This window comes from Emys orbicularis, chromosome 5 (assembly GCF_028017835.1).
Source record: "Emys orbicularis isolate rEmyOrb1 chromosome 5, rEmyOrb1.hap1, whole genome shotgun sequence".
Lineage (NCBI taxonomy): Eukaryota > Metazoa > Chordata > Testudines > Emydidae > Emys > Emys orbicularis.
Window position 1 is genome coordinate 145,331,307 of NC_088687.1, and position 24,990 is coordinate 145,356,296.

At 48.0% G+C, this 24,990-nt stretch overlaps 1 protein-coding gene across 1 annotated transcript in view; it reads right to left on the minus strand.

Annotated features, from left to right (window-relative positions):
* LOC135879496 (dedicator of cytokinesis protein 2-like) overlaps positions 1-24,990 on the minus strand; it is a 334,214-nt gene that overhangs the window by 213,594 nt on the left and 95,630 nt on the right. Inside the window, exons 19-20 of the mRNA XM_065405506.1 lie at positions 17,974-18,071; positions 9,150-9,239 (exon numbers count right to left, since the gene is read on the minus strand). Of these exons, the coding sequence (XP_065261578.1) occupies positions 9,150-9,239; positions 17,974-18,071 (188 nt within the window). The remainder of the gene's footprint in view (positions 1-9,149; positions 9,240-17,973; positions 18,072-24,990) is intronic.

Genomic DNA, 24,990 nt, shown 5'->3' on the forward strand with positions numbered 1-24,990 from the left:
TCTATGGAGGGTCGGATGCGAGAGCCTTGAGCTCCGACACCCTTCTGGCTGATGTTATTGCAACCAAAAAGGCCACCTTATAGGAGAGGTAGAGAAGTAAACATGTCATGGGGCTCGAACGAGGCCCCATCAGCCTCAAGAGTACCAAGTTAAGGTCTCAAGCGCCGAATATGAGGATATTATCTGTCCAACCCCTTGAGGAACTGCTGCACCATTTGGTTAGTGAAGATGGAGCGGCCATGCTCTCCTAGGTGAAAAGCTGAGATGGCAGCCAGGTGAATCTTTATCGAGGAGTGAGACAAGCACTGCTGTTTCAACTTTAGGAGGTAGACCAAGATAAGGGGACCAACAATTGTGTCGGAGGGATATGGCTCTGTGAGCACCAAATGGCGAATCTTTTCCACTTGGCCAGGTAAGTAGTTCAGAAGAACCTCCCTAACTGGGTCTGAGCAAGTGAGCTCTAGCGGGTTCAACCATGCAGCTTCCAGGACGAGAGGTGGAGAGACTCGAGATTGGAGTACTGAAGCTTTCCATGATGTTGAGTGATGAGGTCCAGAACTAGCGGTAGAGTGATTGGAATGTTCACTGATAGCTCCAGTAGCATTGTGTACCAATGCTGACATGGCCAGGCCGGTGCCACCAGGATCACCGAGGTTCTGTCGCTCCAGATTTTGAGGATGACCTTGTGAATCAGCGGTATAGGAGGGAATGCGTAGAACAGGCAGTCATTCCATGGAAGCAGAAACGTGTCTGCCAATGAATCCGGGCTGTGGTTCAGGAAGGAGCAGAATTGTAGGCACTTCTGGTTGGCCGTTGTGGCAAACAGATTGATCTGGGGAACTCCCCACCGCTGGAAGATACTGCTTATTACATCTGGGTGGACAGACCACTCGTGATTGTGAAAAGACCTGCTGAGGTGGTCGCCTAGTTTGTTCTGCGACCTTGGAAGATAGGACGCTTCCGAAAGTATGGAGCGTGCTATGCAGAACTCCCAGAGCTTGAGGGCTTCCTGACACAGGGGAGAGGAGTGTGCTCCCCCATGTTTGTTGATATAAAACAATCGCTGTTGTACTGTCTGTCAGGACAGATATGCACTTGCCCTCCAGGAGAGGCCGAAAGGCCTGACATGCCAGTCGGACTGCCCTGAGCTCCCTCACATTGATGTGAAGCATGAGTTCCTCCAGAGACCAGAGGCCCTGAGTTCTGTACTCTCCAAGGTGCACCTCCCACCCCATGGTTTGAAGAACATGACCCCTGCGCACACCAAGTGTGGGTCAAGCTACCATTGAAGAGACTTGAGAACCCCCGGTTGAAGGGTAACCACTATGTGTCTACTCGGTGATACACAGATGCCAGCCAAGCTTGGAGAGGTCTGAGCCTCGCATGTGGCACTACATACGTGCAACATGCCATGTGACCTAGGAGTTTTAAGCAACTCCTTACCATGGTAAGGTCTGAGATCCTGTATGATGTCGTGAATGGCCTGGAAGCGGGATTGAGGTAGGAACGCTCTGGCCTGTCTCAAGTCTAGCACCGCCCCTATGAACTCTATTCTCTGAGTAGGGGTGAGCATTGACTTTTGAGTGTTTAGAAGGAGGCCCAATGTGCTGAAGGTGGATCTTATGAGAGTGACCTGTTGATCCACTTGTGTTCTGGACCAGCCCTTGACTAGCCAGCCGTCGAGGTATGGAAATACCTGAACCTGCCTGTTCCGCGGAAAAGCGGCCATGACCGACATACATTTGGAGAACACCTGAGGTGCCAATGATAGGCCAAACAGTAATACTGTGAATTGGTAGTGGGAACTCCCAACTGTGAACCTTAAGAAGCGCCTGTGGGGCAGGATTATTGAAATGTGGAAGTATGCGTCCTTCAAGTCAAGGGTGGCATACCAATCTCCTGGATCCAGGGACGGGATGATAGTGGTCTAAGAGACCATACGAAACTTTAGTTTCCTCATGAACCTTTTGAGATTGTGCAGGTCCAAAATTGGTCTGAGGCCCGCCTTTTGCTTTCGGTATTAGGAAATATCAGGAGTAAAAACCCTTTCCCCTGAGCTCCAGCAGAACCTCCTCCACAGCCCCCACCGATAGGAGGGTTTGCACCTCCTGGATGAGGAGTTGCTCATGAGAAGGGTCCCTGAGAGGGAAGGGGAAGGGGGGGTGGGGAAAGAGAATTGGAGAGAATATCCCATTTCTACTGTGCAGAGGACCCAACGGTGAGGTGATTTAGGACCATGCTCGGTATAAATGGGACAGACGTGCCGAAAATGGGAAAGAAGGATCCAGTTGGGAGATTGGTATAACACCCTCGGGTGCATCCTCAAAAGGTCTACATAGGGCCTGGTGGTTGCCTGGACGACCCAGATCCCCGGTTGTTCAGGGGTTGGGGTTGGCGACGGCGGTTCTGTTTTCTAGGTCGCCTGCGGTTCCGGTCCTGCCTAGACTGCCCCATGTATGGTCGTGTCCTGGGCTGAGGCCTAAATTGTCTACGTTGGGTGGCAGGCATGTGCAGCCCCAGTGATCTCAGAGTGGCTCACGAGTATTTCAAACTGTGGAGTCTCGAGTCTGTTTTTTCTGAAAATAACGTGGCCCGTCGAACGGGAGATCCTGGATTGTCTGTTGGACCTCCCCGGGAAGGCCCGAGGCCTGCAGCCATGAGCAACGGTGCATTGCGATGCCCGAGGACATCGCTCACGTTGCAGAGTCCGCCAAGTCTAACGCCATTTGCAGCAACATCCTGGCGACCGTCTTGCCCTTATCCACTAGAGCCAAGAATTCCGGCTTAGAGTCCGGTGGGACAAGGTCCAAAAATTTGTACATTGCATCTCATGACTTAAAGTTATAATGGCTAAGGATCGCTTGCTGGTTCACGATCCGGAGCTGGAGCCCTCTGGTGGAGTATCTCTTTCTCCCGAAGAGGTCCGGCTTCTTTGCATCCTTAGCTCGAGGGGTAAGCCCTTGCTGCCCTTGCCCCTCCCTCTCATTGACAGCCGCCACCACCAACCAGTCCGACGGGGGTGGGTGAACAAATATTCGTAGCCCTTGGAGGGCACAAAGTACTTCCTCTCAACTCCTTTAGCTGTAGGAGCCAGAGAGGATGGTGTTTGCCAGAGTTTGTGTGTTCTCCTGAATGGTCTTTATCAGGGGAAGGGCCACACTCTTAGATCCTGCTGGAGATACAAAGTCCACCATTGGGTCTGACACCTTGGTGACCTCTTCCATCTGTATCCTAAGGTTCTGAGCGACCCGCCTCAGAAGTTCAAGGTGGGCTCTGCTGTCGGGAGGGGGAGGCTCCGAGGATGTTCCTGCCACTGCCTCATCTGGCGATGATTAGGAGCCCTGAACATCGGAGTGCCCCTCTTGCCCAACTGGCTCCTCAAAATGCTGCGGCTCTGGCCCCAAATCGGAGTCCAGGTTGGTGCCGGCCATGGTACCGGCCGTGGCGCTGGTTGCAGTACCTTCCGTGGTACTGATCGTAGCCACAGTGCCAGGTACGGTGCTGCCGGGTACAGTGCCGGGTGCGGCGCTGGTCCTGCTGTGGGTGCCGGGCGTGGTACCGATTGTGGCGCTAGCGCCAGTAGAAAAGGAGTGTGCTGAGGCAGACCCCTGGGACTGTTGGTAAGCCCACCAGATCCAGAAGAGCCACTGAGTTTGAGTCATCCCCGCTGTCTGGGAGTGCCGGCAGCCATGGTGCCGGCTTCTCCAGGACACACGAGTCCATGTCTTATTCGGACTCCGATGAGTCCGCATGCGGAGATCATGGTGGCACTATGCCCATCAGTGCTGGGAACCGGTGCTGGGGCGATAGAGACCATTGCCGAGTCATAGCCGGCTTGTCCTTGGACTTCACCGGTGGCCTCAGTCATTTGGGGACTCGGGACCGGTGCCGTAAAACTGTGATCGGGAGAGTGTGGACCTGTCAGAGTTATCAGGTCCTGCGCCGCCTCATAAGTTTTGGGTGTGGAATGGAGGTCCAAATCTTCCACCTGGGTCTCCCCGGTGGCACCGAACTCAACGGTCCCTCCTGTGGGCCAGGAGTCAATGGTGCCGGCTGTTGAGCTGGAGGGGAAGTGCGGTCTTGCACCAGTTGCCCTCCCTTGGGTGGTTCCCGTTCCCTTGCACGGGAAGGAGAGTGCCCTCTATCATTCTTCCTGTGCTGTTTCTTTGGGACAGGAGACTGTGAGCGGTGCCGAGACTGATCCTGCGCCATGCTCGGCGCTGGGGAGTGCCGGTGCCGATGGTCTCTGACCCCAGAGTCGTTCCTCAGCTCCTCCCGGACCGAAGCTGGCGTGCTGCACACCAACGCTGAAGAGCCCGGTGCCATGTCCATGGGGCTCGACTCAGACTGAGGGCGGAGAGCTCCTTCCATTAGCAGTAACTTGAATCTCTTTCTTCGTGCGGGGGCGAAAACTCCTACAGATCTTACACCTGTCCGTTTGATAGGACCTCCCCTAAGCACTTTAGACAAGCCGAGCGTGGGTCGCCCTTGGGCATAGACTTCTGGCAAACCCCACACGGCTTAAACCCCTGGGTCCGAGGCTTGCCCCGGGCCCAGGAGAGGGACAGGAAATGGGGGAGGGAAACACGCCCCCATACCCCAAGTCCAAATATCTAACAACTTTTTTTTAAAACTATTTACAGAAAACTACGCTAGAGGATCGCTCGTTGAACACGAGAGATGAAACGCTCCCACGACCGTCACTGAGGGTAAGAAGGAACTGGAGAGGCGGCAGGGCCCTATATGCAGCGCCATGAAGGGGTGACTCCAGGGGGCTCCAGAGCCGACCCGACAGATGCTGCTGGGGAAAAAACTTCAGGCGAACAGTGCATGCCTGATTGGCATGGATATGAGCAAGCACTCGAAAAACGACCTCTTTCCATCTTTTGGGTTGTCTTGCGAGGAACCCCAGGAGAGGACAAACCACCTCTCCTTCTTGGAGAGGAGTCAGAGTCCAGCGGTCTATCCTGGGCTTCCGCAAGGTTGGTGGACAAATGAGGATGGACAGAGCTATCTGGCACTGGTTTTGTTGCCAAAGCAAGCCTCATGGCTTGTTCAAGGAGGTCCTGCTGGAAGCACAGATCCCTGGCAATCTCCGCTCACTTTTTGAAGGTGTGGCAGATGTTACACCTCTCCTTGATGTGTCCCTCACTGAGGCGCAAGAAAACGTGTGTTGGGGTCACTGTTACAACTAGTAACCCCACACAAAAGGCAGTGCTTGAAGCCTGTAAAGTTCTGCATGCCCTCCGGGGTCCACATCCCACTAAGCCCAACTAGTAACTCTTAAATAAAAAACTGGAAAGCTTTAAATAAAACCTAACTACAGGTACTAACTGCTACTTATTACAAACTATTTTCAGGAAGAAGCTAAACTAGCTATGATCAGCAAAACAAAGTAAGAACTACATGGGGAATTCTGACTGTGGCCACTGGCCATTAGAAGGAACTGAGGGGGACTAGGGTGGTACTACGAGGAGGTATAGGGCACTGCCATGATGGGTGTAACACTGGCAGACCAGGTGTCAGCTTATGCCAAGGTCCCCATGCCAGTATGAAAAACTGACAAATACATACCTTGAATCAGTCTGGCTCATCTGTGTGTTAGTATTGTTAAAATAAGTATTAGAATGATAAGAATGTGTTTAGTGTTTAGACTTGACTGAATGCTTGTGAACTGCTACCTGCATTAATCTGACTTATAACATCTGTATCTGATATTGTAAGGTAATAGTTGAGTGGTTGTGTTGGGAGCCTCTGAAGCTGTGTAAATCACCAGATAGGAGAGAGACATTAACTAGTGTGAAGTGCTGGTCTCCAGCAGAAGGTGTTACATCCTGCCCAACAGGGAAGGTTCATCAACACCAGACAGACTATTGTAGAACATTAAAGAGAAGAAAAGGCATTTTGTTGTTCTGCCCTCCCCACACCATGAAGATGAGTCATGCAAGTGAATTCCTCCCGTCAGCTGAGTTGGCAGCTCAGAGTACAAAGGAGGAGAGAGATAAAAACCCCTACTGAGAAGGAACTATATTTCTGTGCTGCTTGGACTCTAGTGGGCAAGGTTTCTAGGCATAAGCAAAGGATCCCCAGCTGCTTAGCCTGGATTAGCCCTAAAGAACAATATAGAGCTTGCTTATTACAGAAGCTTCTATTACCTTTTGAAACGCAAGATTGGAAATCATTTGTGCGCATATATATTTACTTGCTTTAATCCTGTAAATAACTTATTTCCTTTTCCTATATAATAAATCTTAATATAGTTTATTATAGGACTGGCTACAAGCAGGGCTGACTGGGGGGGGAGGGGGAAGCCGGTACAAATTACCGGGGCCCGGTGGTCCGGAAGGGGACCCAGGGCCCGGCTCCCCCCACTCCTCTCATCAGCCCTGTTTAGCCCCTTGCTGGGGGGCCCGAAAAATTTTTTTCACAGGGGCCCGAACCCGCTCTCGGCAGCCCTGGCTACAAGCATTGTCTTTGGTGTGAGATCTAAGGTGCAACTGACCTGTGGTAAGTGACTGGCCCTTTGGGACTGGAAGTAACCTGAAGATTACTATGATTCTTGGTGTAAGGCACCACCAATCACAAAGGTAGGTGAGACAGTTTCGAGTGCCCAACAGGACTGTCTGTCACTCCATGGTTAGGCTGTTATAGTGCCTGAGGAGTTTATAGTTGATAATTGGTTGGTGAAATTTAAGTATAAAACTCATAACCAATTTGGGATCTGTGACCTGGTTCCCAGCAGTCTGCCCTGAGGTTGCCTGCAGTAACTCAAGACGTGAGAACCAGTTTGACAATAGGTAATGCTGCAAAAGACTTCTGGCTCTAGTACACTGCATACGCACATACCTGAGTGGAATACACATCTGAATCCATTCAAAGAAGAACAATTGTTCTCCATGTCCACCAAGAGTAGGCCAAGAAGTAATTGGCTTCGTTTGCAGCAAGGAAGATTTAGGTTAGATATTAAGAAAATCTTTCTAACTCTAAAGATAGATAAGCAATGGAACAGATTATCTATGGAGGCTGTGGAATCCCTGTTATTGGAGGTTTTTAGGAGCAGGTTAGACAAACATCTGTCATGGATGGTCTATGTATACTTAATTCTGCCTCAGCGTGAGTGCGGGGGCTAGATCAGTGGTTCTCAACCAGGGGTACATGTACCCCTGGGGGTATGCAGAGGTCTTCCAGGGGGTACATCAACTCATCTAAATATTTGCCTACAACAGACAACATAAAAAGCACTAGCGAAGTCAGTACAAACTAAAATGTCATACAATGGCTTGTTTATATTCTATATACTATACACTGAAATGTAAGTACAATATTTATATTCCAGTTGATTTTATAATTATATGATAAAAATGAGATCAGCAAGTTTTCAGTACTAGTGTGCTGTGACACTTTTGTATTTTTATGTCTGATTTTGTAGGCAAGTAGTTTTTAAATGAGATGAAACTTGGGGTGTGCAAGACAAATCAGACTCCTGAAAGGGGTACAGTAGTCTGGAAAAGTTGAGAGCCACTGGACTAGATGACCTCTTGAGGTCCCTTCAGCCCTAGACTTCTATCCTTCTATTCTATGATTTACAGCTCATTTCCCCCACTGCTCACACCAGCCATCTCAGATGGGAACACGGCAGTCATTCTGCCCTGGGACTCTTACTGTTCAGAACCTTGTTGCTGTGGTACTGGAGTCAGTCCTGACGCAGGAGTAAGCACCCTCTATTGAGTCACTCAAACTACTTGCTGGAGCACAGTGCCCCTAGCACTGCACTAAGGCATTAGGGCAAGTACTGGCTTGGAAGGGAAAATGCTCCCTACTGAATAGAGTGATGTGATTCAACACTACACATCTTAGTGCCGCTTTGGGGCATTGGAGTCAGCACTCATTCTGCAGGGAGAGCAACCTCTACAACAAAACTCAACCTTGCTGGTCCTGTGAGATCTAAAAGGATCCCGGGCCATGGCTAGATGGCTCCAGGATGTTACATGATCTGATCAGGTATGGCAAATCATAGAATATCAGGGTTGGAGGGGACTTCAGGAAGTCATCTAGTCCAACCCCCAACTAAATCATCCCAGCCAGGGCTTTGTCAAGCCTGACCTTAAAAACTTCTAAGGAAGGAGATTCCATCACCTCCCTAGGTAACCCATTCCAGTGCTTCACCACCCTCCTAGTGAAAAAGTTTCTCCTAATATCCAACCTAAACCTCCACCACTGCAACTTGAGACCATTGCTCCTTGTTCTGTCATCTGCCACCACTGAGAAAACAGTCTAGATCCATCCTCTTTGGAACCCCCTTTCAGGTAGTTGAAAGCAGCTATCAAATCCCCCCTCATTCTTCTCTTCTGCAGACTAAATAATCACAGTTCCCTCAGCCTCTCCTCATAAGTCATGTGCTCCAGCCCCCTAATCATTTTTGTTGCCCTCCGCTGGACTCTTTCCAATTTTTCCACATCCTTCTTGTAGTATGGGGCCCAAAACTGGACACAGTACTCCAGACGAGGCCTCACCAGTGCCGAAAAGAGGGGAACGATCACGTCCCTTGATCTGCTGGCAATGCTCCGACTTATACAGCCCAAAAAATGCCATTAGCCTTCTTGGCAACAAGGGCACACTGTTGACTCATCTTCTCATCCACTGTAACCCCTAGGTCCTTTTCTGCAGAACTGCTGCCTAGCCGCTCGGTCCCCAGTCTGTAGCACTGCATGGGATTCTTCCGTCCTAAGTGCAGGACTCCGCACTTGTCCTTGTTGAACCTCATCAGATTTCTTTTGGCCCAATCCTCTAATTTGTCTAGGTCCCTCTGTATCCTATCCCTACCCTCCAGCATATCTACCTCCAGCTTATCTACCAAATCCTGTGCTAGATATCTCAAGAGTCTCCTCAGTCTTTTCTCCCAGTCTGTGATCTTGCCTGTTTTTGAGGAATTTCTTTTGGACATTACTGGTAGTTCCTCTGCTGGGTCAGAACTGCCCACTGCTGCAGAGAATAAAGTGCACTGCCTTCCATTGGTGTAGAGATGGGAGATTTGTGTAGAGATGGGAGAATGAGCTAATGAGAGGGTAAACAACTGAATAAGTTTGGCAGTAGGTAGGAGCGTAGAGGGGTTCCGGGTCTGGCCTGGGGGGAAACAGGAACCTACTTACTAGGGCATCAAAGATGAGTGTATCATAATCATCCGTGGCTGAATTCTCCATCATAATTGAAAACAAGGCATCCAGGGTGTCCTGAAGGAACTGGGGGAGACACAAGAAGAGTAGGAGCCTGAGTGATAACCCCTAGTATGATCCCTGACCCATCCCAAATGCCACCTCAGCCCAAAGGAAAGAAAAGCAAAAGGTTACTTACGTGTACAGTAACTTGAGTTTGAGATGTTTTGCCCCTGTGGGTGCTCCACCATAGGATGAGCACAGGCCTGTCTGCTTTTCACTAGAGACAGTACAGCAGTGTCTGTGGGCCCAAGTCTTCACACAGCAACTCCTTGTGTTCCCATACAAGGGCAAATAGGGAGGCATGGCCCTGTCACCACTCAATTCCTTCTCAATTGCAAAGCCGGAGTTTCTGCAGCAGAGAGGGAGGAGGGAGGGAGGTGGCGCACCCATAGGGTCAAAACATCTCAAAGAACTCAAGTTACTGGACAGGTGAGTAACCTCTCCTTCTTTGAGTACATGTCCCTGTGGTGCTCCACCATAGGCGATACCTATGCAGTAACTGAACACGGAGGTGGATGCTGAGGAAGCAGCTCCAAGGCAGTGTGGAGGACTGTGTCACCAAACATGTCAGCTCCAGAAGCAGGTAAGATAGTGTAATGCTTGGCAAAGTATGGACAGAGGACCAAGTTGCAGTCCTGCAGAGTTCAACTATGGGAACATCTTTCACGAGGCCTATAGATGTGGACTGAGCCCTAGTGGAGTGTGCTGTCACTCTGTGAGGAGGTGGTATTCCAGCAGTCTCACAGCACATTAAGATGCAACCCAAGACCCACTTTGTCAGTCTTCATGTGGAAATGGACTGTCACTTCATCCTCTCTGCAAAAGATACAAATAGTCTGGGAGAGGCCCTGAAGGTCTTAGTCCTGCGCAGGTAGAAGCCGGGAGCCCTACTAAGATCTAATGTAGATAGGCTGGTTTCCTCCTTGGAGGCATGAGGCTTTGGACAGAACACTGGTAGACAGATTTCCTGATTAATATGGTATTCCAAAGAGGCTTTAGGGAGGAAGCTAGAATGGGGACTGTTGTGATAACCTTTACCTACTTTTCACCAGTTCACCTTACAATTAAAGTAAATGTGTAGGCCCAGTTATCACAACACGTAGTGTAACCTCATCTTTGTAGAAAGTAGCAAATGGTGGGTCTACCATGAGAGCACCCAGTTCTTCCATTTGTCTAGCTGAAGTGATGGCTATACAGAATGAAATATTGAGGGAGAGGTGGAGGAGAGAGCAGGTAGCCATAGTTTCAAAAAGGGGGTTTCCTCAGGGCATTGAGAACCACATTAAGGTCCCACTGGGGGCCCTGGCTCTGTACAGGAGGCAACAAGTTGTATGAGCCCGTAAGGAATCTGGTCGTAGGAGGATGGGCAAAAACTGAGAAGCCCTTGGTGGGCAAGTGGATGACCACAATAGTGGCCAAATGTACTCTGACTGAACTCATTCATAAACCCTGTGTCTTTAAATCCAACAAGTTATCTAGGATCTTGTAGAGCAGAGCTCTTTATGCTTGAGAAGAGGAGTGAAGAGAACACCTGGAATGGAAGCGTTTCCACTTCTGAAGGTAAGTTTTGCAAGTAGTAGGTTTCCAGCTAGATAGGAGAATTGACTGGACAGGTTAGCTCCATGCCAAGAGCCATCTAGGAACCATACTCTCAGGTTTAAGGATAAGGAATTGGGATGGACCAGGGTCCCTGAGTTCTGTGGCAGGAGCTCCTTCCTGAAGGGAAGGCAGAGAGGCATTGTCACAGAGTTGAAGGAGGTTTGAGTACTTGTCTTGGCCAGGACAGTGCTGAGGAAAATAGGATCGTTGAGCTCCCATTTGTGGTCCTGATGGAAGTTCCTGCTGATGGAGTCTGCAATTGTATTCTGGAGGCCTGGTAGATAAACTGCTGAGATTTCTATATGATGGGAAATGCACCGGTTCCAGAGTTTTAGCAATTCTATATATAAGGACTGAGATCTTGCTCCATCCTGCCAATTGATATAGTACATTGCTGCCCTGTTGTCCAGCACTAACCTGATGGAGTGACCCTGTACGCTGTGAAGGAAGTGTTGGCAAGCATATCCAATCGCTCCTAGCTCTAGGAAGTTGATGTGCAGCGTGGCCTCTTGTGCAGACCACTTCCCCTGGCTGTGGCCCTTTGGTGTTGAGCTCCCCTTTGCAAAAGTGAGGCATCTGTTGTGAGGATCTTTGAGGGTGGGGAATGTGAGAATGGAGTTCCCATGCAGACCGTCACTGGGAACTCCTTCCACTACCTGACAGAGTCCAGAACTTTTGGAGGTACCATGATGCGTTTGGAGAGACTATGTTTGGGGTGTACACAGTCCTAGCCATGTCGGAAGGCTCCTGAGACACATGAGATGTGAAACATGGAGGCATATATGTGTCCCAAGAGTTGTAAGCAGGTCCTTGCAGTTATTTGTGGGCTGCACTGTACTGTCGAAATCAGACTGGACATAGTAGAGAACCACTCCTTGGGCAAGCAGGCGCTGGCAGTTAGACTTCAACAGAGCTACTCTAGACTCTCTATCTTCTGGACCGGAGTCAGTGTAGGCTTCTTCAGATTGACACAGAAACCCAGGGATTGAAATAGGGGCAGTCCCTTGGAGGTTGCCAACTGAGCCTCTAGAGCTGACCAACCCCTGAGGAGCCAGTTGTCCAAGTATGGGAATGCTGTGATGCCCCACTGATGTAGGCAGGCAACTACCAAGAAGAGGACCTTTGTAAAGAGGCTTGGGGCTGTAGAGAGTCTGAAGGGGAGGACTCCATACTGGTAATGATCTGAGCATATTACAAAACATGGGAAATGCTTGAGGGATGGTTACATGAAAGTAGGCGTCCTATAGGTCAAAGGGGATGAAACAGTTTCCTGGATCTCGGGATGGAATTATGATGGAATGGGTTTAAATTGCAAGAACCAATGGGCTTACATTACAGCAAGGGCAGTTTAGGTTGGACATTAGGAAAAACTTCCTAACTGTCAGAGTGGTTAAGCACTGGAATAAATTGTCTAGGGAGGTTGTGGAATCTCCATCACTGGGGATTTTTAAGAGCGGGTTGGACAAACATCTGTCAGGGGTGATATAAATAATACTTAGTCCTGCCTTGAATGCATGGGACTGGACTAGTTGACCTCTCAAGGTCACTTCCAGTTCTATGATTCTTTAATCATTTGTGTTGCTTTTCTCTGGACTTTCTCCAATTTGTCCACATCTTTCCTGAAATGTGGCACCCAGAACTAGACACAATACTCCAGTTGAGACCTAATCAGCGTGGAGTAGAGTGGAAAAATTACTTCTTGTGTCTTGCTTACAACACTCCTGCTAATACATCCCAGAATGATGTTTGCTTTTTTTGCAACAGCATTACACTGTTGACTCATATTTAGCTTGTGATCCACCCCCAGATTCCTTTCTGCAGTACTCCTTCCAAGGCAGTCATTTCCCATTTTGTATGCGTGCAACTGATGGTTCCTTCCTAAGTGCAGTACTTTGCATTTGTCCTTATTGAATTTCATCTTATTTACTTCAGACCATTTCTCCAGTTTGTCAAGATCATTTTGAATTCTAATCCTGTCCTCCAAAGCACTTGCAACCCCTCCCAGCTTGGTTTCATCCACAAACTTTATAAGTGTACACTCTATGCCATTATCTAAATCACTGATGAAGATATTGAACAGAACCAGACCCAGACCCTATCCCTGAGGGACCCCACTTGATATGCCCTTCCAGCATGACTGTGAACCACTGATAACTACTCTCTGGGAATGGTTTTCCAATCAGTTATGCATCCACCTTATAGTAGCTCCATCTAGGTTGCATTTCTCTAGTTTGTTTGAGAACATTATGCTAGACAGGATCAAAAGCCTTACTAAAGTCAAGATATACCACATTTACTGCTTTCCCTCTCTCCACAAGGCTTGCTACCCTGTCAAAGAAAGCTATCAGGTTGGTTTCACATGATTTGTTCTTGACAAATCCATCCTGTTACTTATCACCTTATAAGGGTCCCTGGAGAGGGTCAGGGATGGATAAATAAAGTGGAAGTGGATGCAATAACCCATGCTGACCACCTCTAATATCCTCTAATATCCACCTCTAATTTGTCTAAGGTGATCTACTCCCGGGCAGGTAGGAAGTGGAACAGTCAGTTTCCAAAGAGGGATGGACTGTAGAGGTGTACAGTAGAGGTTCCTGGGGGAAAAGTTGCTCAACGCCTTCAACCAAGGCATCAAAACCATCCCTTATGTAGGGGTGTAGACTGGGTAGTTGTAAAGGGAGGTGGTTTGCTTTTCTGAGGTTTGAATTTCCTCAAAGGCTCCAAAGGGCTAGGAAAGGACTGGTGTGCATAGTACTGGAAAGTCTGGAACGTTGTGGAGTTTAAGTTCTGCTAAAATGTCTCTTTGTTGAGGCACATAAATTCCCAGGGACAGTAGCGTTGCTCTTGAATCTGTAAGATATGGAGTGAGGAGTTTTGGTCGTTCAAAGGCAAGGTCTTCAGTTGTATCAGCAGCACTGAGAACAGTCCACAAGGAGGCTTTTGCAATCAACTAACCCTCAGAGACGAGGGACTGAAATTGGTCTTTTTGTGGCAGGTGTTCAATAAAGTGTGTGAACGTAGAATAATTGCTAAAGACTCATTTTGCCATCAAGGCCTGATGGTTTCCAATTCAAAATTGAAGAGCTACCAATGAGTAGCTCCTCCTGCCCAGTAGGTCTAACCATTTGGACTCTTTGTCTAAAGGAAAGGGTCTAGAATGAGCCTGGCTTTAGTAACGCTTTTCATTGACCAAGTCCACCGCCAGGGAATTAGGGGCAGGATGGTGGAAGAAGTGATCCATTCCCTTCACTTGAATATTTTTTATCTGCCCTCTGGCAGGTGGGCTGAGTGGTGGGCAGGTGTTTGCCATAGAGCACGTGCAGGCAATAACAGTGCCTCAGTAATTGGTAGGGCAAACTTTCCCTCAGGAGCGGGTGGGGGGGTGATGTTTAAAATGTCTATCAGGGAGTGCTGGGACTCTTGTACCTCTTCTCATGGAATCTGGATGGAGTCTGCCAGGTGTTTCATGAGGTCCTGGAAAGCCTTAAAGTCATCAACGTAAGAGGGCAGTGGTGGCATTACTGCCTCATATGGAGAGGAAGAGGACCTGGCTGAAGGAGGGGAGTTTTCTTCAGTCTGTGGCTTATTCGTCTTGTGTTTTTCTCATTACCAAAGGCACGTGGTACCAGGGGATGCTCTATGGTGCCTGTTGATAATGCAGTGGATGTTGGGGTTTGTTCCTAGCTGGCACCCTGTAAAACTGTTCACCGAATTGCTCCCAGAGGTTCCAGGGGTCCCCAAGAGTATTCATATCCCTGATGTCAAGGGTGCTTGGTGGGCTCCGGAAGGTCTTCTTCTGTAAACGGACTCAGGAGAGTGTGATGCAGAGCCCTGCACCAAGACCTCAGAGTCAGAAGTATCCTCTCCTGGGTTAAGAGGGGGAACCTCAGGCATCAATGCCAGTACCAAGGGTTGGAAGCCCAACCAAGAGTCATGTTGCAGCTGGCGGGGCAGTACCAGAGAAGGAACTCTAGCAGACCTCCTTAGTAGGGGAGACTCTGGTTCGTCTGAGACTAGAAGATACTCCAGGGAAAAGGATCTGGAGGGTGGTGGAGGACTATGATCGCCTATGTTCAAAGTCCGAGTCAGTACCAGAGCAGGAAAAATGGATCAGTGAGGAGATGGTGAATGTGATACCAGAGAGGTCAACAGAGGTGCTTTTCTGACCTTGGAACTGTAAGAAGGCAACAGTAACAGAGCCCGGGGAATAGTCCTGTATGCATCACAGTGCTGAGAGGTGTCAGAAGGAACCGAGATAGAAGCTACCCTGAGAATAAAAGACTTCTCCACACAACTACTACTTATGCAGTACTGATGTCTCAGTATCGGTTGCAGTCAGTCTCCCAGGAGTGAGATTTTTTTCGTTTCTCTGGAAAGTGAAAGAGGCTTTTTTTCCCTAGAAGGCTTAGTTTCTTGGGCTGCCAACTGGTTTCCAATAGTCACCAAAGTGGCCTGAAATGTTCAGGCCAATGTACCGGGGAGGTGGGAGCAGACCCCTCAGGAACTAGGGATCGTACCATTAGGAGGAACTTCACCCTAGCCTCTCCATCCTTTCTAGACCTGCCTTTAAACACTGAGCAGACCTTGCACTTTGATGGGATGTGGGTATCTCCAAGACACTGGTGACAGCTAGAGTGCCTGTTGCTGCAGGTAAAAAACCTGTAGCAGGCCTGGCAAGGCTTAAATGCCAGGTGGGGTTTTCAGCATGACCTGGCTTGCCAAAGCACTAACTAAAGCCCTGAAAAAAGGAGTAACCCCCCTTTGAAAGCACAACTGTGCTGAAAGAAAATAAAATGACAAAAATAACCAAATAACTAAATAAGAACATTTCACAATAAGTGAGAAAGGTGGGAAGCTGCAAAATGCTCTACCTCGAACTGCAGGTGAGTGGCAGCAGGTCCACTCCTCCCTACATGCCTCATATGGGAGCACGAGGAGCTGCTCTGCGCAGGCTTGGGCCCACAGACTTTATAGTCTCCACTCAAGAGTGCATGGGTGTGTGCGCATCCTACCGTGGAGCACCCATAGGGACATATACTCGAAAAAGAACAGAAACATACTTCTCAGTCCCTGTGCAATATTGGCCCTTATAATCTGTTCACCTCAGTTTTCTCCAGTATGGTGCTTCCGGCCCAGGGAGATAAAAATCAATTATTTTTTAAAAAAATTCAGAGGATTTTATTTAAATCAGATTTTTTATTTAAATTAAATACAAGTTTATTTTTTAATATTTAAAATTAAATTTTAAATTGACAACCTATATTAGGGCCTAAGTTAATTATAATATACTAAAATCATTTAAATTAAATACAAAAAAAGAATATTAAGCAGTACATGCTTGCTCTCAAGTTTTAAAGTAAGTCAAAGCATTGAACTGGTGGAAGTGACTCACTCAGAACTCAAACTAGAGTTTGTTGAAGGGCTACACTAGCTTTTGATAGCAGTAGCCTCTTCTGCAAGTGCAGAGAATATTTTCTTTTTTTCAGTTTATTCGACTAGTTCCATTTAATGACCAGTTCATTCAAAGTTAAGAAAACAACTGGGAGTGGAAAAAGCAAGAACGCTTATTTTCCTCTTCCAATCTATGAATAAAAAGTAGGTGTGAGAGGATGAGATCTAAAAGTTCTAAAATCCTGAAGGACACTGACCAGAAATAATCAGTTCAATTCATTAACTTTTATAAATCAGTCTTAAATGCAAAACATGTTTTGATAAGCTTTTCAGTACACTTTTTTCTTGTTTTCAGCAAATTTAAGGTAGTTTTAATTAAAAATTCTGTTTCTATTTTAATGAATTTGAATTTCCATTAAAATACAGCTTGATACAAATCACAAATAAAAAATTAATCATCAAGTAAATAAGAAATGCATCATTCAACATTTTCTATTACAATAAAAATGTAAAAATTAAGAAGCTGAATAAATGTAAGTTAGGTTATATAATAGCTTAAATTAATGTGTATAGATACAGTGTATCTTCCTGGTTAGCAAAAAGAAGAACCAAATTTAGTGTAAAGACTAGATTTGGCTGCAAATCAACATATTTAGTGGTTTCCAACCAATGAGAATCAACCTCTCTTTAGGAAAATTACAAATGCAAAATACAGTTAAAATAGATGACTTTAAAAGGTTTCTTGCTTGCTGATTTAAATCATAATTAAAATAGGTCATTTAAATCACTTGATTTAAATCTGTTAACCCACGCTATCCCAGCTCTTCCCTGGAAGACAATTTTCCATCCTTATCCATCTCCCTGACAGGAGGGTTCTCCTCATACTTGGCCTAAATCCCCCCTTTTCTTTGTTTCATTTGATCTCTCCTCATTCCACCATGGTTCATGCCCCTCAGAGATACAGACACTCCCCATATCTGCTACCATTTGCCAATGAAAGGCCAAGTTAGAAGCATCATGGCAGCATTTCACTGGCCGTTCATGACCTGCGGGTAGGATGTGTGTGATGGTTATCCATAACTCCATGGAGTTATGGAACAGCCCTGCCCAGACACCCCTGCAAAGCCTGCAAAAGCTGGAGGCTGGACTGTAAAAAGGGGAGCAGAGCAGCTCGGAGGCAGGCAGTGGAACGGAGCATTGGCTGCTCTGAGGGGGAACACACATACCAGTTGTTGTGGCTCCCTGGTCTCTTCCCATACCTGCCTCCCTCTGCCTGTGCTGCACCCAGCCCAGTGGGCCCTGATCCCTGTTAGGCCCCTTGGATGTCACTACAATATCAGCAACAACTCAGCCTGTGACCCCTCAATATTTCTGTGGTTCTTCTCTGAGCTTCAAACAGTTTGTCAGTAACTATCTTTCTGGCAATGAGGTGTCCAGAGCTGAGCATCAGATCCCAGGTGGGGTCTCCCAGAGCTAGAGAGAAAAGGACAGCCTCTCCCTGTTCCAGGCTGGAGCCGTCTACACACGCCACTCAGCATGGCACTGGCCTATATCCTCACTGCTAAATCATCAGCTCCCTTGCCCACTCTTCCCGGGGCCTGTTCACCAGGCTTTGCCTGCTGAAGCTTCACTTTCCAGTTCTCTCTTTCTAAAGGGGTGGAAAGCGGCAGCTGTTTGGAATGGGGATATGGGGTGTTCTTCCTGTGGGACAAAGGGGGTTGGCCCAGGAGAAGCTCTGAAGAGCTAGGCTGCCAAGGATCCTTCTTACCTTGATGACTTCTCCTCCGTCCACCTTCATTAGCTTCTGGAGGTTTCCAGCCAGGAGGTTGGGCTTTGACCGCCACTTCAGCAGCCCCAGAAGGTCAACTGCATGGAAACAAACTCATTCATTCAGTCCTTATTTGCTATCGACCTAGGCACTGACTGAGCCCTTTGGCTGCACCTCCAAGTCAGCCAGTTCTCCCTATCCCCCAACCAGCCTCTCCCACATCCACTGCCCAAGTCAGCATTCAGAAATGCTCCCTATGAGGAAAGTGGCTGAATGACCCTGGCAGGAGTGACTGTGGCATGATTCTCCACTCACTCCCACCTGCACCAGTCAGTAGTAATTCCACTGAAGTCAATGGAGTGCCAGTGGTGTGAGTGAAAGGAGAATTGGGCCTTGCTGGTCTGAGAATTCCCTGCTGGCTTTCACAGCTTCGATGATATGTTGACATGAGATGTGGCATTTCATTTCTGCATATGTTACAGGGAAAAGAAAGGAGGCAAAAAAACAAAAGAAAAATCAAAAAAGTGACCTGGTGGCTTCCTTGGGTGAAGGAGTCTCCTGAACGAGTGCAACTCCTGCCCCAATTCCCATCTGCTCACAGGTCAGAGGAAGCCAGAGTTAGCCTGCATGTCAATCAATCCATTTATGCTATGGCCAGGTAGGCCCAGGGCTGCCCTGAGAATAGGAGTGCTTACACAGCCATCTCTGCTTCCCTCCTTTCTACTTGCACTGAACTAAAGCTTGACACATGGTTACAGAGTCCTAAATAGAAACTGCCTGAAAAGCCATGACCTCAACTGCAAGCACACAAAAGCACTACACATTCTAGGACAGGACCACTGTGAAAACTGAACAGAAAGTCTCCACTAGCTTCTGGGTCCTGTTGGGTCACTATGGTCTGTGGCCACATTCTGGAAGCAAACATCCAGACACACACCTTTCAACCGGCCAGTTTGAAAGATTAAAAATACTGATCTGTCAGGAATCAGGGCCTGCAGCAGAGCCAGTCTCCAAGTGGCCTCATCAGTACAGCTGGCCTGCAGCAGACTGCCTGATTGGTCATGCCATATGATTAGCTGAAGGGGACAGCGGCCCAGTTCTTAAGCCAACAGCAACAGCAGCTAACTGGCTGCTCAACGCTCATGCCTAATGCTGTGCTTGCTCCTCTCTTACCCTGTTCCTGCTGCTCCTGCCTTGCCTCTGTCCTGCCACTGTCTTGAACTCCTCTTTGCCTGACACCTGCTTGCTCCAGTTCCTGCTCCCCGGTTTGATCCACGATTCTGGCTTCTGGCTACTGACTCCAGCTTGACCCTTGGCTCTGATATCCTGTTCCTGACCTCCTGTTTGAACCTCGGCTCCAGCTTCTGACTGCTGACTCTGGCTCTGACCCTAGTCCCTGGCTTGGATGCTTGAGTCCCAACGCCTGCTCTGACCACTAAGCTAGACCACCCTCATCCCAGTCACCTGACGTATTGAACAGCCCTAAAAAATCAGGACCGGGGGTCCTTGGAGCACGCATGGACCCCATTAAGGCCCCAGCAGAACTGGCGGATGCTGTTCACAATGTGCAGGTGCAAGTAATTGTCCTGCAATCACAGAATTTGGCCTTGCAGGTGAAAGTTGTTCTGCTGGCTCCTCCAACTCCACCCCAGAGCTGAAGATTCTCCTGCCTGACAAATTGATGGCACACGGGACACATTTTGGGTGTTCGCGAACCAACATCAGCTCCTGTTCTTACTGGACCAGGCCTGTGTGGGGATCATCTTAAGCTTGTTGACTGGGGAGGCATTGGCCTGGGCTTCTCCCCTCCTGGAACAGTCCAGCCCCCTTTTGTGACAATTAGGGGAATTCATTCAAGCCACATCCATTATCTCTGATGACCCCAACTGTATACCAACCACTGAGACGACCCTTCAGGCCTTACAGCAGGGACATCGGCCCATTGCCAAATATGCCACTTAATTTCATTGTTTGGGTTCTGCCATCGGGTGCAATGAGGCGGCACAGCACCAGCATTTCCACCTAGGATTAAATTATATAAAAGACAAGCTCACACAGGTGGAGTCTCTGCCTCGTTTGATCTGATTGACTTGTGCATCTGAATCAACGATTGCCTCATGGAGCGGCACCACAAGCGTACCTCAATTTTCCAGTTCATGACACCGGAGCCATGAGGTTCTTCGCTGGCATCAGAGCTCTAGCAAGCCAACCAGGTTTGTCCACAAGTCTCTGAATCGGAGAAACACCGATGTCCAGCATTAGGCTTGTGCTTATACTGTAGGAAACCCAGACATCTTGCCTTGATGTGTCTGGTGAAGACTTGGGCAGAACTGGGACCAGGAAACACCAAGTCCCATGCCCCAAGGAATCAATCATAGAATCATAGAATATCAGGGTTGGAAGGGACCTCAGGAGGTCATCTAGTCCAACCCCCTGCTCAAAGCAGGACCAATCCCCAACTAAATCATCCCAGCCAGGGCTTTGTCAAGCCGGGCCTTAAAAACCCCCAAGGAAGGAGATTCCACCACCTCCCTAGGTAACGCATTCCAGTGCTTCACCACCCTCCTAGTGAAATAGTGTTTCCTAATATCCAACCTAGACCTCCCGCACTGCAACTTGAGACCATTGCTCCTTGTTCTGTCATCTGCCACCACTGAGAACAGCCGAGCTCCATCCTCTTTGGAACCCCCCCTCAGGTAGTTGAAAGCAGCTATCAAATCCCCCCTCATTCTTCTCTTCTGGAGACTAAACAATCCCAGTTCCCTCAGCCTCTCCTCATAAGTCATGTGCTCCAGACCCCTAATCATTTTTGTTGCCCTCCGCTGGACTCTTTCCAATTTTTCCACATCCTTCTTGTAGTGTGGGGCCCAAAACTGGACACAGTACTCCAGATGAGGCCTCACCAATGTCGAATAAAGGGGAACAATCACGTTCCTCGATCTGCTGGCAATGCCCCTACTTATACAGCCCAAAATGCCATTAGCCTTCTTGGCAACAAGAGCACCCTGTTGACTCATATCCAGCTTCTCGTCCACTGTGACCCCTAGGTCCTTTTCTGCAGAACTGCTACCTAGCCATTCGGTCCCTAGTCTGTAGCAGTGCATAGGATTCTTCCGTCCTAAGTGCAGGACTCTGCACTTGTCCTTGTTGAACCTCATCAGGTTTTTTTTGGCCCAATCCTCTAATTTGTCTAGGTCCCTCTGTATCCGATCCCTACCCTCTAGTGTATCTACCATGCCTCCCAGTTTAGTGTCATCTGCAAACTTGCTGAGAGTGCAGTCCACACCATCCTCCAGATCATTAATAAAGATATTAAACAAAACCGGCCCCAGGACCAACCCTTGGGGCACTCCGCTTGAAACCGGCTGCCAACTAGACATGGAGCCATTGATCACTACCCGTTGAGCCCGACGATCTAGCCAGCTTTCTATCCACCTTACAGTCCATTCATCCAGCCCATACTTCTTTAACTTGGCAGCAAGAATACTGTGGGAGACCGTATCAAAAGCTTTGCTAAAGTCAAGGAACACCACATCCACTGCTTTCCCCTCATCCACAGAGCCAGTTATCTCATCATAGAAGGCAATTAGGTTAGTCAGGCACGACTTCCCCTTGGTGAATCCATGCTGACTGTTCCTGATCACTTTCCTCTCCTCTAAGTGTTTCATAATTGATTCCTTGAGGACCTGCTCCATGATTTTTCCAGGGACTGAGGTGAGGCTGACTGGCCTGTAGTTCCCCGGATCCTCCTTCTTCCCTTTTTTAAAGATGGGCACTACATTCGCCTTTTTCCAGTCATCCGGGACCTCCCCCGATCACCATGAGTTTTCAAAGATGATGGCCAATGGCTCCGCAATCACATCCGCCAACTCCTTTAGCACCCTCGGATGCAGCGCATCCGGCCCCATGGATTTGTGCTCATCCAGTTTTTCTAAATAGTCCCGAACCACTTCTTTCTCCATACAGGGCTGGTCACCTCCTCCCCATATTGTGCTGCCCAGTCCAGCAGTCTGGGAGCTGACCTTGTTTGTGAAGACAGAGGCAAAAAAAATCATTGAGTACATTAGCTTTTTCCACATCCTCTGTCACTAGGTTGCCTCCCTCATTCAGTAAGGGTCCCACACTTTCCTTGACTTTCTTCTTGTTGCTAACATACCTGAAGAAACCCTTCTTGTTACTCTTAACATCTCTTGCTAGCTGCAACTCCAAGTGTGATTTGGCCTTCCTGATTTCACTCTTGCATGCCTGAGCGATATTTTTATACTCCTCCCTGGTCATTTGTCCAGTCTTCCACTTCTTGTAAGCTTCTTTTTTGCGTTTAAGGTCAGCAAGGATTTCACTGTTAAGCCAAGCTGGTCGCCTGCCATATTTACTATTCTTTCCAGGCAGAACAGGTCTTCTCTCTCCTCTAGTAGTTAACAGCACCCATGGGCCACAATGGGCACAGCAGGACCCCCAAGTCAGTTTCTGATGCAACTCCAAATACCTCTATAATTCAACTGCTGATAAGCTCAGAAATTCAACTAGAGACCCAAGTCAACTCAGGGGCCTCAGGTAATGTTATGGACTTGAACTTTGCCACAGCCCATGCAGTTCCCACCATGCACAAGAACTCTTCAGATCTGATCGAGACCGTTGATGGGTCTCTTCTCTCCACAGAACAGTAACCCACCAGACCTTGCCGCTAAAGGTTATCACCCTCCAGGCACATCAGGAAACAGTCCAATTTGGATTAATCTGGGCTCCCATGAGTGGTCATCCTAGGCATGTCCTGGCTAACCACCCATGACCCCCACGTTTGTTGGTAGGAGACCCTACACTTTAGCTCCCAGTATTGCCAGTTATCCTCCCTCCCAGGATCTGAGAACCAGACCAGTATGCTCTGTGGTTCATGTCACCCACTGGAAGACCCTGATCATCAAGGAACAAGACCGCTAGAACCCTGACCGCCCCCTACAGCTACACTTGCTGCGGCCGAGATCCCCCACAAATATTGTGACTTTGCCAATGTTTCTGAGACAAGGAAGGCAGACATCCTGCCCCCACATGGGACTTCCGATTGCCTGATCAATCTCCAGCCTAAAGCCAAGATCCCTTTGGTCACATATATGCCCTCTTTGAACCTGAAACTTCAGGCTATCCACATGTACTTGTAGGAGAACATTCAGAAGGGTGTCCTCCACCTGTCCACATCCCCAGAGGTCTCTCCAAACTTTATTGTCAAGAAGAAGGACGACTCTTTGCAGCCATGTATTGACTACGTGGCCCTGAACAAGTTAACTGTATGAAACTGCTCCCACTTATAAATGAGCTCTTAGACTGGTTATGGGCAGCCCATATTTTCATGAAGTTAGACATGAGTGGAGCCTATAACGTGGTGCAAGTGCATGAGAGAGATGAGTGGAAGACCATTTTTCATACTTTATATGGCTACTACGAATATCTAATCATGCCGTTCAGCCTAAGCAACATAAGAACATATGTGGGGTGATCTTCGTTCAGTACCACCCCTTCTGCCCCTTCTAAAATACTAATTAGGCAAAAATTAGTAACCATACGCCCTCTGGGCATGCTTTTAAGACATGTGACTCCTTCGAGGGAAAAGAGTAGAAGAATCAAGCAAAGTAAATTACTGTGGCTGGGATTCCTTAATTGACGCTTGAAGAAGCAACGCTGCTAGACAGAGTAGCTAAAACTCTGCTCCGTGGGCTCGAGTAGGACTGTGACCAGAGGGGTCTCAAGGCAACCAAGGCCTTGCCTCAAGGGAGTTCGAGACAGACCAGAGGCTGAAAAGAACTGACCAGGAGGAAAGACACCGTCTATAAAATTGGTAACCACCTTCTCTGTTTGTCAAGCAGGAACTGCATGAGGCTAGAGCAGGACCTGTTTGTGTATGTTTGTGAAAGAGAGACTCGCTAAGAGGAATGTATAGCTCTTAATGTCTAGCACTTAATGTCTAACATAGGAGTTATGTGCTTAATATAACCCTTTACAGCTTATGTAATTCCTTCTCAGTAAACTGCTGTGTACTGAAGACAATTACTGCGGACCTTTTTCACAGGTATGACAGTAATCTGCTCCACCGGGAGCCAGTAAAGATCCATTTCAGGGGTAGTGGCACGCCCTGTTGTCAACAATGATTGTCATGGTTGGAGTTCTTTGTAGAAATGGGACTCCTGAACAGACGTTCTTTGGTTGTGTCCACCATTTTAGGGAGTCTTTGACCCTGTGTGGCATTATAACACATCTGTTTAGGTTGTGCCTGTGTGATATGTACACTGTTCAAAGCCAGGCCTGCAGGCGTCTCGTGTGAAATCTGATGTGTTTGACAACAAATGTTGTTGCTGACATATGCCCCAAGAGCTGTAAATATGTTCTGGCTGATGTTTATGAGCTGTCCATCAATGTCTAAACTAAATTGACTAGTATGATGAAGCATTGCTGAGGTAGCATTGCTGTTGCTATTGAACAGTCGGGACAGGATCCTATGAATTCCAATTTCTGGACAGGAATCAGTGTGGACTTTTATGCATTTATCTATGACCCTAGGCTTGTGAAAAGGGTTATACTCGGTGTGGCGTTTATTGCTTCTTGTTGTGTTTGTGCCCTTATGAGGCAATCATCCAAGTATGGAAATATCATGACTCCGTGTCTGCGGAGGTGTGCCACCAAGACAACTAGAACTTTGGAGAAAACCCTTGGGGCAGTGGACAAACCAAAGGCTAGTACTTTGTATTGGAAGTGTTGTTTCCCTAGGATGGGCCTCAAGAATCGTCTGTGTGATGGGTGGATGGTAATGTGGAAATACGCCTCCTGCTGGTCGATGGCCAAGAGCCAGTCCCCCTTTTCTAACACTGGAATTATGGTTGATACTGTCACCATCTTGAAATGTTGGGTTTTTACAAATTTGTTGAGTTTCCTTAGATCCAATATGGGTCTCCATCTGCCTGTCTTTTTCTGCATGAGAAAATAAATTTGAATAGAACCCTTTCCCTCTGTGTTGAGTTGGTACAGGTT